The 13,718-nt window shown below is 44.4% G+C and overlaps 1 protein-coding gene across 2 annotated transcripts in view; it reads right to left on the bottom strand.

Moving 5' to 3' along the window:
* cracd (capping protein inhibiting regulator of actin dynamics) overlaps positions 1-5,064 on the bottom strand; it is a 92,974-nt gene extending 87,910 nt beyond the window's left edge. For both annotated transcript variants that reach the window (XM_055635787.1, XM_055635780.1), the window contains exon 1: positions 4,300-5,064. In XM_055635787.1, coding sequence (XP_055491762.1) covers positions 4,300-4,309 — 10 coding nt within the window. In that variant the 5' untranslated portion in view covers positions 4,310-5,064. The remainder of the gene's footprint in view (positions 1-4,299) is intronic.
* Between the last annotated feature and the right edge of the window lie 8,654 nt (positions 5,065-13,718).

The following is a 13,718-nucleotide window of genomic DNA, read 5'->3' on the forward strand; positions in this document are numbered from 1 at the left end:
AGATCACACACCCCCTTAGACCTATTGAGAATGAGATCAGCAATCAGTCTCTTCTCATTTTATAAAGCAAGATCCAAAATAACCTTTTTTATTTGATTCAGCACCAAGGGGGGGAGGGGGGGGGGGGGTCCAAGGAAAGAGCGTTCACGTTGCGGCCCTGTTTCCACCAATATTACCACCACCACACACACAAGAAGCACAAGAAGCGACAAGGCAGACTCCATTGTCTGCAGATGCCGAGAAATGTGTTCAGCTCTGGCTGAACAACTTCTAATCTTGTGTGTGGACTTGATAAGAAGAAGAAGCACCAAGGGGGAAGAAATAATGAAGCAGACATGGCAGTTTCAGAAGCTGCTTTGTGTAACAAATAGTGCACGGTGTACAACAACGACTGATACGTCGGTAACCTGAAATGTTCTCCCTGTTTGATCTTCACGTATGCTGAACTTTTCAGGCATTATCTTGTGAGCAAAGGTTTGACTTTCAGCTCCTGACAAAACACTGAAATTCTTTAGAGGCACAAGAGACTGGAATCTTGAGCTTAAAGCCAAATGCTGGATTAACTCAGTGGGTGCGGCAGCATCTGTGTAGAAAATGGACTGATGACAACATTCCAACAAAACTCATCTCAAAATGCCTGAACCTATGACTCTACCCTGCAACTGGATCCTTGGCCCCTTTAACCCAAAGACCACAATCAGTAAAAATAGGTAACCAAACATCCTCCCTGATAATTCTCCACATTGGTGCCCAACAATGATGCATTCACAGCCGCTGACTTTACTCCATTTGACTCATGACTGTGCAGATAAATTCTGCTCCAACTCCATTTACACATTTGCAGACGACACTAACATAATGGGCTGCAGAGCTCAGTAACATGGCATCAAGATAGCAACCTCTTCCTCAGACACCAAAACAAAGGAGCAAGCATTCATAGAAACATAGAAACATAGAAATTAGATGCAGGAGTAGGCCATTCGGCCCTTCGAGCCTGCACCGCCATTCAATATGATCATGGCTGATCATCCAACTCAGTATCCCGTACCTGCCTTCTCTCCATACCCCCTCATCCCCTTAGCCACAAGAGCCACATCTAACTCCCTCTTAAATATAGCCAATGAACTGGCCTCAACTACCCTCTGTGGCAGAGAGTTCCAGAGATTCACCACTCTCTGCATGCAAAAAAAAGTTCTTCTCATCTCGGTTTTAAAGGATTTCCCCTTTATCCTTAAGCTGTGACCCCTTGTCCTGGACTTCCCTAACATCGGGAACAATCTTCCTGCATCTAGCCTGTCCAAACCCTTAAGAATTTTGTAAGTTTCTATAAGATCCCCTCCTAAATGCTAGAGAGTATAAACCAAGTCTATCCAGTCTTTCCTTCACAAGACAGTCCTGACATCCCAGGATCAGTCTGGTGAACCGTCTCTGCACTCCCTCTATGGCAATAATGTCCTTCCTCAGATTTGGAGACCAAAACTGTACGCAATACTCCAGGTGTGGTCTCACCAAGACCCTGTACAACTGCAGTAGAACCTCTCTGCTCCTATACTCAAATCCTTTTGCAATGAAAGCTAACATACCATTCGCTTTCTTTACTGCCTGCTGCACCTGCATGCCTACCTTGAATGACTGGTGTACCATGACACCCAGGTCTCGCTGCATCTCCCCCTTTCCCAATCGGCCACCATTTAGATAACATTCACTTCAGGAAGCTGGGTAGAATACATGCCCCAGTCTGCATTAATGGTACTGAAGAGGAGATGGTTGAAAGCTTTAACATCCTAGCATAAATATCACCATGGATTTGTCCTGGCCTAACCACATGAATGCTATGGCCAAGAAAGCACGTCAACCCCTCTATTACCCGAGGAGATGGAGATTCTGCATGTCTCCAATGACTGACCAAGTTCTACAGACGCACCAAAGTATCATTCGCATTATAACTTGGTTTCGGAAAACCTCTGCCCTAGACTGCAAGTAATTGCAGAGAGTGCTGGATGCAACCAAGTCCATCATGCAAACCTGTCTCCCCATAATGACTCTACTTGTCTCCCCATAATGACTCTATCATGCTGCCTCGGGAAAACAGCAAGCATAATCAAGGACCACTCACAATCAATCAATCAATCAAAGAATTTATTGTCATTCAAAAATATACCAATAAATGCAAGTCTGAATGAAATTTTGTTGCATCTGGCTCGCCGTGCAACATAAAATAACAAAAGGATAAAATAGATAAAAAGATAAAATAGATAATAGTGGCGGCACATTATATGGAATTCAAGAGTCTGATGGCTCGGGGGAAGAAGCTGTTGCAAAACCTGGCCGTTCTGCTCCTTATACTGCGATACCTTTTGCCCGAGGGCAGCAGAGTGAACAGTCCATGATGGAGATGTGTGGGGTCTTTTATAATGCTGTTGGCCTTGGACAAGCAACGTTTGCACGCAATGTCCCGGATTGAAGAACGAGAAGTCCCGATGATTTTTTAAGCCGTCCTCACCACTCTCTGCACGGACTTCCAGTCGGAGGCTTTGCAGTCCCCAAACCAGACAGAGATGCAGCTGGTCAAAATGCTCTCTATGATGCCCCTGTAGAAAGTGGTGAGGACGGGGTGGGGGAGGTGAGCTCTTCTCATCCAGCGCAGAAAATGCAAACGCTGCTGGGCTCTCGTAACTAGTGATGCGATGTTTTGTGACCAGGTCAGACGGTTCGTGATCTGCACCCCCAGGAACTTAGTGCTACTGACCAACTCCACGTCTATGTCATTAATGTGTAGTGGTGTGTGTCTGTGCTGGTTTCACATTGTGGTCATTCCCTTCTTCGCCTCTTCCATCAGGCAGAAGATGCAAAAAGCTTGAAAGCACTTGCTGCCAGTTTAAAGAAGCTTCTTCCCCACTGTTCTCAGACTGTTGGATGGGCCTCTCATTAGCTAAGGATGCATTCCCAATGTCCCGATCGAACATATTACAGCTCTTACCCTTTCTATCTGCACTTTCTCTGTGGCTGACAATATATTCTGCAGTCTGTTCCATTTTTCGTTTTTGCACGACCTGTTGTACGGTTTGATTATACTCACATGATTTACCTGGATAGCAGGCAAAACAAAGTTTTTCACTGGCTCTCCGTACACGTGGCAATAATAAACCAATACCATCTCCTGACATGAGCTACTTAGACTTGCATTTGGCACAGTAAACCAAGCACTTCCAGATGGAGCTAGCGAGAATAGTAATGCCATTCACAGAAGTACAAGACTAACTATTATGTCTGCAGTGATCATGCCACTGACCAGAAACAAATGTATGTTTGACAAAAGGGAGAGCAATAAGAGCAGAAGGCACACTGCTAAACAAAGCAGCATATCAGATGAAGCATGGTTTACTATTTCCATCTCCATTTACCTCCGACTAACAGGTCATTCCAGCTTAAAAATACGTAACCGCTTCAAACAAACTTAATTTTGCCAATGAATATCACATCATTACAGATAGGTTAAAGTATAATGTTTGTTATTGGGGAGGGGAGAGGAGATGGGGGTGCGGGGGGTGGGGGGGGGGGGGGGGGAGGACGACAGCTTTTCTGTGTGTTGTTAGTTCTGACTTTGCAATGCGGTCTTACTTCATCATAACCTTCAAACTAGCTTCTTTATCGAGCTTTGTGCTAAAAGCAAATCTCAATGAATGAATAAATTGCAGCAAAGTAAATGTCATGCCTTTTTCTGAAGGCTGGCTTTGTATATTGCCAAACCCTCTCACACAGACGCACTTCTTGAAAATCATTAGTAATTAACAGACTTGAATTATTAATAACTGCAGATCTACAAGAAAGATCAGTAACTGTTGTACAGCCCTGAGAAGCAGCATGGGGTGAAAACACAAATACTGAATGTAGAATTCATTATTTTTCTAATGCATTCATTTCATTTTTGAAAAAGTGTGGCTGAAATAAAATGTTCCCACAAATAACTGCTATTTAAAATGGCCACAACAAATTAATTCTTCTACAAAAAATAAGCCATTTTTACTTTACCCTGTTTGTCGATTCCCCTTTTCTCAATTCTTTCTCAATTATCATTGCCAAATTAAAACACACCAACTGAATTACTATTGCACACATATTAACTTTTATTTTTACACCTGAGGCCAATTGTACATTTAGCTGACAACAGTATAATAACAGAGTAATCATTTTGAACTAGTACATTCCACTTTGTATTTACCATACTGTAGAATAAACCAACTATTACATTCTATTCAATATCCAATTAAAGACAAATTAGATACATTCAAATCTTACCTGCCTGCATTTTATTTTCAGTTAGGTCCACACTAAATGTTGCACATTTTTTCTGGAGACATTCAGAGACTAGGTTTGGTGTCAGGTAACTAAGTTGCTTTGCTGACACTAATTATTGTTGGAACCATTAGAATCAAGTCTCGTCACCAGCTGCTCCATCCTTACACCAGATATTCTTACCCCAAAAGAGCACAAATGATCATCTTCATTTAAAAAACAGGCAACTGACTGTAAATCTCCTTAAGCAGCAAATTATTATCCAGTTTGTAAAAGGTTTCAGTCGCTCAGGATAGCCGATGCACTTGCTGATTTAACATTCCCGCTAACACCCCTTTCTTCACGTCACACGGCTGAGCAGGTAGTCAGTAACAGCAAGAAACCCAGCCTCCACCAGGGCAATTTAAAATGGATCACCAGCTTCCTGGAGGGAAGTTGCTAATCGATTATGCACTGAAGCTTGGTGCAGCCAATGCCCAGGCTCTGGGGGGGAGGGCCACCATCTAGGTTTCCTCCGCTGCTGGACATTGGGGTGCAGGTGTGGTGGAGATGCCCTTCAAACAAGGGAAGGGATATTACCCCAGTGGCCACATGAGTGGCAAGGGTGCCGGGCATATTTAAGTTTTTTGTGAACACTACCAAATTTGTATTTATTTATGTCTACTATATTCTGTTGTGCTGAAGCAAAGCAATAATTTCATTGTCCTATCTGGGGCACATGACAATAAACTCTCTTGAATCTTGAATCTTGAAATAGAACGCAATGAATGTAGGTGTAGCCGCGGAGAACGTTGGAATACTGAAGAAAGATTATTTTGTTTTTTTTATTTCTCCTATTGGTTCCAATGATTCTACAATGGGTTGGTACTCTGCAAAGTTTGTTTTGTTGCTAAAGTCTAGACCAAATGCTGTGCTGTTGCTGATGGGCTTTGTCTCTCTGCACAAACCAGATACAAGTCCATCCGGAATTCACTTAAACTGCATCCAGGCACCGCACGTCCATTCAAATATAAAATGCAACTAGGACTGATTCCATGACCTCAGTTTCCAGCAAGAATGGTTCCACCTACAGTGGATCATGCAGATCAATGCCCAATATTCTGGGAGGAGTCCAGGTACCTTGAGTTTGCAGCAGTCTGCTGTGTGATCTGCACTTTGTTCACACTGACAAACCAGAGGTTGACTTCTGGCAACATCTATACATACAGTGCATTCAGAAAGTATTCAGACCCCTTCACTTTTTCCACATTTTGTTACGTTACAGCCTTATTCTAAAATGGATTCAATTTTTTTTTTAAATCATCCATCTGCACACAATACCCCATAATAAAAAAGCGAAAACAGGTGTTTAGAAATGTTTGCAAAGTAAATAAAAAGAAATAACTGAAATACCACATTTACATAAGTATTCAGACCCTTTACTCAGTACTTTGTTGAGGCACCTTTGACAGCGATTACAACCTCAAGTCTTCTTGGGTATGACTCTACAAGCTTGGCACACCTGTATTTGGGTCATTTCTCCCATTCTTCTCTGCAGATCATCTCAAGCTCTGTCAGGTTGGATGGGGAGCGTCGATGCACAGCTATTTTCAGGTCCCTCCAGAGATGTTCGATCGGGTTCAAGTCCAGGCTCTGGCTGGGCCACTCAAGGACATTCACAGACTTGTCACAAAGCCACTCCTGCGTTGTCGTGGCTGTGTGCTTAGGGTCGTTGTCCTGTTGGAAGGTGAACCTCCACCCCAGTCTGAGGTCCAGAACAATCTGGAGCAGGTTTTCATCAAGGATCTCTCTGTACTTTGCTCCGTTCATCTTTCCCTCGATCCTGACTAGTCTCCCAGTACCTGCCGCTGAAAAACATCCCACAGCATGATGCTGCCACCACCATGCTTCACCGTAAGTATGGTATTGGCCAGGTGATGAGCGGTGCCTGGTTTCCTCCAGACTTGACGCTTGGCATTCAGGCCAAAGAGTTCAATCTTGGTTTCATCAGACCAGAGCACCAGAGAAAACAACCCTTTTGGCAAACTCCAAGCGATCTGTCATGTGCCTTTTACTGAGGAGCGGCTGCCGTCTGGCCACTCTACAATAAAGGCCTGATTGGTGGAGTGCTGCAGATATAGTTGTCCTTCCGGAAGGTTCTCCCATCTGCACAGAGGAACTTTGGAGCTCTATCAGAGAGATCATCGGGTTCTTGGTCACCTCCCTAATCAAGGCCCTTCTCTCCCGAATGTTGTTTGGCCGGGCGGCCAGGTCTATGAAGAGTACTGGCGGTTCTAAAGTTCTTCTATTTAAATAATGACAGAGGCCACTGTGCTCTTCGGTTCCTGCAATGCTGCAGAGATTGGTTTATACCCTTCACCAGATCTGTGTCTCGATAGAATTCCGTCTCGGAGGTCTACGGACAATTCCTTCGACTTCATGGCTTAGTTTTTGCTCTGACATGCACTGTCAACTGCGGGACCTTATATAGACAGGTGTGTGCCTTTCCAAATCATGTCCAGAACAAGGGGTCACAGTTTAAGGATAAAGGGGAAATATTTTAGGACTGAGATGTGAAAAACATTTTTTACACAGAGAGTGGTGAATCTCTGGAATTCTCTGCCACAGAATGTAGTTGAGGCCAGTTCATTGGCTATATTTAAGATGGATGTGGCCCTTGTGGCAGAAGGGATCAGGGGGTATGGAGAGAAAGCAGGTACAGGATACTGAGTTGGATGATCAGCCATGATCATATTGAATGGCGGTGCAGGCTCGAAGGGCCGAATGGCCTACTCCTGCACCTATTTTCTATGTTTCTATGTTTCTATGTCCAATCAATTTAATTTACCACTGGTGGACTCCAATCATGTTGTAGAAACATCTCAAGGATAATCAATGGGAACAGGATGAACCTAAGCTCAATTTTGAGTGTCATAGCAAAGGGTCTAAATACTTACGTAAATGTGACATTTTAGTTATTTATTTTTATTTACTTTGCAAACATTTCTAAACACCTATTTTTGCTTCTTCATTCTGGGGTATTGTGTGTAAAAAGTGAAGAGGTCTGAATACTTTCTGATTGCACTGTAACTAAAACTCTGCACTACCTCCCTCATCTTGTGCTCTTCCGATTTTGCATTTTTATCTATTTGCGCACAAACGGTACATGATAGCGCTATGATTGTTCGCCACATTATTCACCATTTTCCTGTGCTACAAGGGCAACATGTTTTGTTCCGATCAATGGTATATTTTAAATGTTATTAAGGTTTTAAAATCTTTAAAACTGCGCATGTGCACATTGGTCTCCTCTCCTGTGAGTCAGCGCCACGCAGATTGGCTCCTCTCCTGTGAGTCAGCGCCACGCAGATTGGTCTCCCCTCCTGTCAGTCGCCGGGATGGCGCCGCCCCTTCCTGCACTATCGCCACTGAATGGCCTGGTCCGCTGTCAGTTGTGGGTGGCACCCGGCGAGGAGAATATAAAGCTGAAGGAGCGGAGTGAGCATCACTAACGCTCCGCCAGCTGGAGTTGCATCCGCGGGTGCCTCCATGGTGCCGAGCGGCCAAGTGGCCGAGCCTACTTCACGGCCTCCGTGGTGCTCAGCCACGGGCGCCAATGGTCACTTCGTCCGACCCGGGCATCTACCCGCGAGGCCCCGGCCCAGGTTCTACACGGCGATCCAGGAGACATCGAGACTGCGACGGTGAGACCTCGTGACAATGGGGCCGCGGAGGCGGTTGGGCCTCGCCGAATTTCAAAATCCACGGAGAAATCTATATCTTCCTCTTTTTCAGTTTTTTCCTGTCTCATGTCTGGTGGGGGAGGAGAGGGAATAGAGGGAGACGAGGGGGGTGGGAGTGGGGGAGGTGAGGAGGGATAGTGGAGGGGATAGGGGGAAGTGAGGAGTGGGGGAGGTGAGGGGATTAAGGGATAGGAGGGGGGTAGGGAGGGGAGAGGAGTTATGGAGAGAGTGACTGAAGGTAGGGTAAAGGAGAGGGAGGGAGAGGTGAGGGAGGGATTTGGGAGGAGAGGGGAAAGAAGAAGGAGGGTGAAGAGAAGGGGTAGGGAGTGCTGGGGGATGAGGGGAAATGAGCGACGCCTGCGTAGTTTGGGGCTATGTGTGAGTGGTGGAGTATTGCGTTGGGGAAACGGGTGAGTGGTGGAATATTGCATTGGGGGAGCAGACCCAACAGGTCTGCACTTTGTCTAGTGACTTAACTCCTGCGCATATGTGGACAAAATGCACACTGACATACATGTTTCTGCAGAGAACAAAGTGGAGCAGAAGAAAAGAATGCTGAAATGATAATTATGTTATCAAGCCTGTCCCAGATATACCCTACTCTTCTTGGCTGACCGAGTTCCAATATTTGCAGCGGAACTTTACACACTCCAAAGCCCACCTTCAGGAGTGGACAGTTCCTGCCATTAGCTGCACAGTGAGAATGCAGAAGTGAGAGGAGGAGGAGCAACGGAGCAAAGCAAACTAGAAAACTTCCATCTTTTGTAATCAAGTCATCCACTGCATTGCCAAGAAGCACAGCCTCATTTTCTCCATTTACTGCAGTTTCATATACTATATAATAAAAGAAAGATAGATGCAAAAAGCTGGAGTAACTCAGCGGGACAGGCAGCATCTTTGGAGAGAAGGAATGGGTGATGTTTCGGGTTGAGACCTTTCAGAAACGTCACCCATTCCTTCTTTCCAGAGATGCTGCGGTCCCGCTGAGTTACTCCAGCTTTTTGTGTCTATCTGCGGTTTAAAACCAGCATCTGCAGTTCCTTCTTACACATTTCATATACTATATCCCTTCTGTAGCAGACCTTCACAGCAATTGGTTATCATGCCAAAATATAAATGAACATAATGTAAACATTCCAATCAAATTCTTATGTCAAATTACATACAGACGGAAACTGTTTAGTTTAGATTAGTTTAGTTTAGTGTCACATGTACCAAGGTACAGTGAAAGGCTTTTTTGTCCTGGGACGGATCATCCCAGTAGAGTGCCAATGTTCCTACCTTCCGTGTACCTTTGCTCTCCAAATGTTCTGATTGCAGACTAAAGATGTCTATTGACATACAGAGAAGGAGCAACAAGTTCTCTTGGTGAACGGTCACAAGAAGCTCTTACTCTAAAAGGCTGGGATTCAAACTGCATTCAGACTGCATCTTGTTTTACATAAAATGCCACGGTGGCCTGACAAGGATGACATAACAACTGCTGTCATCCTGGAGCCACCGCCATGCGCCGGGGCATTGAATCAGTAAACTGAATGCACCACTAGCATACAGATCGATGAACAGTTCAACAACCTGCAACCCCCACTTTTGTGACTCAGCATTGCCTTCCTCAGGCCAAATAGGGACCTCATCCATGACGCCCTTAAACCAAAAGAAAATAAAAGGAAGAGCACAGGTGTTCCAGCTCGAGTGACAGCAGTATCTATCTGAGCTGATGGAGTGGATTGACAAATCACCTTCTCACTCTTCATTTCTAAGGAGTTGTTGCCACATTGAACAACTGAATTGAAATGTGGGAAAGACTGTCTTATGAAGAGAGAGTGAGTGAACTGATACTCATTAAGGAAGAATAAAAGGTGATTTTGTTGAAAATTAGAGGATTAATAGTTTAGATGATGAGAGGTTGGGCATCAGCCAAATAACCAAAGGAGAGCTGGATGAGTCAGGAGAATCATCTCTTCACGCACTCACCACATGAATTCAGGTTTTCTCCCCTCTTTTGACAACGACACAGGAAAATGGTTACCGGGCCCCTCCAGCCTGATGATCCCACCACCCCCATTCAATGTGATTGAGGCCTCGTCCCCCTCCTCAATCGTCCCTCTCCATATTCCTCAATTGACTTTCAAATATTTATCTACCTCTGACATTTCTAATGATCGAACTTCAACTATCCTGGGTGTCAGAGAACTCCAGAGATTCACTATTATCTCAGAACAGAAATTTCTGAGCACCTCAGTTTTATATGACTAGCCCCTTATTTGGGAACTGTCCACTTATTCATGACTGTCCCATTAATGAAAACATCTCAACATCTACCTTATCAAGCCCCCTTTGAATCTATATGTTTTCATAAGATCACCTCCCTCATCTCAAACTCCAAACTCCAAAGCCAACATGCTGTTTGCCTTCTTACCTACTTGTTGGACCTGCCTATTAACAGTTTGTGATTCATGCATGTCGTCCCTCTGAACTTCACTCATTTTCTGTCTCTCTCCCTCTATTTGGACAATAATCCATCTTTTGATTCTTCTTACTGAAGTGCATGACCTCACACGTCCCAACATTAAACTTCATTTGCCAGGTTTTCACAAAAAAAACACTCAATCTGTCCATATCCAATTGCAGAATCACAATGTGCACTTCCAGTTATTTTCTGTATTGTCGGCCAAGTTGGAAACTTTACATTATGCTCCCTCCTCCAGATGATAAGTGTAAATAATAAACAATTGAGGCCAAGAACAGAACCCCGGGAACTCTACAATCACATTTGTGCAGCCTGAAAAGGACCCATTTAGTCCAACTCTTTGAGTTCCAGGTAACAGAGTTTTTAATTCACGTAAGGTCCAGATCTGAAACGTCACCAATCCATGGTCTCTAGAGATGTTGCCTGACCCACACAGTTACTCCAGCACTTTCTGTCTTTTTTTTCAATCCATGCTAATACACTTCCTTTAATACAGTGGGCTTGTAATTTAAAGGTCAAATGCCTTGAGGAATATAAATACACTACATCCACAGGATCACTAGACTCACTTTATTACATCTTTCCAATTAATTTAAATTATTAATTAAATTAATTGTAATTAGTTTACATAATTAAGATAATTGAAATCAGTTTGCCAGTGGGGGCGCAGCGAGTCGGCTGCCCTGCCAGCAGCGTGTCCGTTATTTTGACTTTTTTGGGGATTTTTTGGTTTGTCTAAGTGTTTGTTGTGGGTGTCTCTTGGTGTGTCTTGTGTGGGGGGTGGGGAGGGAAAAGGGGGAACCGCATTTGGTAAACTCCTCGAAGGAGAGGCAATTTTTCCATGTCCCTCCCTCACGGCTTAACAGCGTGGATTGGAGCGGACTTTCCCGGAGTCGGGACCAGAGCTACAGCAGCGGGTGCAGCATGGACTTTCAGGAGTGCTCCGATCGCTGTCCCGTGGACCTTTACTTCCTGAAGCCGCGGTCTGCGGAGGTTCTAGCCGTGGGCGCGGCGTGGGCTAACCATCCGGAGCCTGGGATCTCTCTCCAGGAATTGCCAGAGAAGAGCTCCGACCGCCGGCCGGCAGCTTATAACATACTGAAGCCGCAGTCTGCGGAGCTTCTAGCCGCGGTGCGGCGTGGAGTTACCACCCAGAGCATGGGATCCCTCGCCGGGAATCGCCAGAGAAGAGCTCCTACCACCTGCCTGCGGCCTACAACATCCTGAAGCTCCGGTCTCCGGTAAGAAAGCGCTGATTTGGGACCTCCAAGCCGCGGAGTGTGTTTGACCGTCCCGACGTCGGAGTTTCAATCATCCCGACGAGAAGGCCTGTACATCCGGCCGTCTGTAGCGGCGACTACGGAGGGTTCATGGCCCCGACCACGGGCGAACAGGCTGAACTTTGTACCTTCCACCACAGTGATGAATGCTGTGGTGGATGTTTGTGTTGAATCTTATTGTGTATTGTGTGTTCTTTTTAATTGTATCGCTGCTGGTAAATTCATTTCACTGCACCTTGGTGCTTGTGATGAATAAAATTAACTTTGACTTTGACTTTGCAGAAACTCCAAAATCTGTGAGCAATTAGGGGCAGTGGAAGAAATGTAACGAACTTGTAATAGCGTCATAGAGTGATACAGTGTGGGCACAGGCCCAACTCGTCCACACCGGCCAACAATGTCGCAGCTACACCAGTCCCACTTGCCTGCACTTGGTCTATATCCCTCTAAACCTGTCAATAGATAATAGACAATAGGCAATAGGTGCAGGAGTAGGCCATTTGGCCCTTCAAGCCTATCCATGTACCTGTCTAACTCTTTCTTAAACAATGGGATAGTCCCAGCGTCAACTATCTCCTCTGGCAGCTTGTTCCATACACCTACCACACTTTGTGTGAAAAAGAAACCCCTCTGATTCCTATTAAATCTTTTCCCCTTCGCCTTGAATCTATGTCCTCTGGTCCTCGATTCCTCTACTCTGGGCAAAAGACTGTGCATCTACCCGATCTATTCCTCTCATGATTTTATACACCTTTATAAGATCCCCTCATCCTCCTGCATTCTATGGAATAGAAACCCAATCTACTCAACCTCTCCTATAGCTCACACACTCTAGGCATGGCAACATCCTTGTAAATCTTTTCTAAACCCTTTCCAGGTTGACAATATATTGCCCAGAACTGAACACAATATTCTGAATACGGTCTCACCAATGTCTTATACAACTGCAACATGACCTCCCAACTTCTATACTCTGACTGATGAAGGCCAAAGTGCCAAAAGCCTTTTTGACCACCTTATCTACCTGTGACTCAACCTTCAAGGAACCATACACCTGTAATCCTAGATCACTCTGCTCTATGACACTACCCAGAAGCCTACCATTTACTGCGTTGGTTCTGCCCTTGGTCGACTTCCCAAAAATGCAACACCTCACACTTCTCTGTATTAAATTCCATCAACCATTCCTCCGCCCACCTGGCCAATCGATCCAGATCCTGCTGCAATCGGTCACAACCATCTTCACTATCTGCACAACCACTTAGTAATAGATCTATATTTTAATTTCAAGGATCTTAAAGTAAGAGAAATTATTGTTCACAGAGAGCCTGATTGACAGTGCTGACTTATGTTGTGCCCAAAAATGCAAATGGGAATGCAACTGATTTCAGTTTGTGTGGAGAACATTTTGTTATCCTGCCAGCAAATGACAGGCGAGGCATTGTTCAATAAACTTTACGAACCATTTGTGCTAGGTCTCACATTGAATGATTTAATCAACCATTCTGTTTTTCAATGGAAATGCACTGATCTGTAACAATATTCTTTTGTCTGCTACAGTTATATATTTATAACAAGGAATGAATCTCCGGCAATTTAAAATGTACTTAGCAAGAAGATATATTAGCTCAAAGTCAGCAATTCATTTCATATATTTATCCTTTTCAGCACTGCAGGAGAAATGATCTAAAATGAAATACTTTTTTGGTGAAAATATATTGGCCATTCCATATTATATTTGAATATACAATGTTCCCTTTTGTTGTGAAAACCAAGGAAATTATCAACTGTCAATAGTAAAAAATATAAAGGAGACTTGTAGTACAAATTTAAAAAGCTTATTTCTTTCTCCAAAATGTCACAAATTCACAAGTTATAGGAGTAGAATTAGGCCATCAGGCCCATCGAGTCCACTCCGCCATTCAATCATGGCTGATCTCTGTGTCCAAA

Source organism: Leucoraja erinacea, chromosome 1 (genome assembly GCF_028641065.1).
Source record: "Leucoraja erinacea ecotype New England chromosome 1, Leri_hhj_1, whole genome shotgun sequence".
Lineage (NCBI taxonomy): Eukaryota > Metazoa > Chordata > Chondrichthyes > Rajiformes > Rajidae > Leucoraja > Leucoraja erinaceus.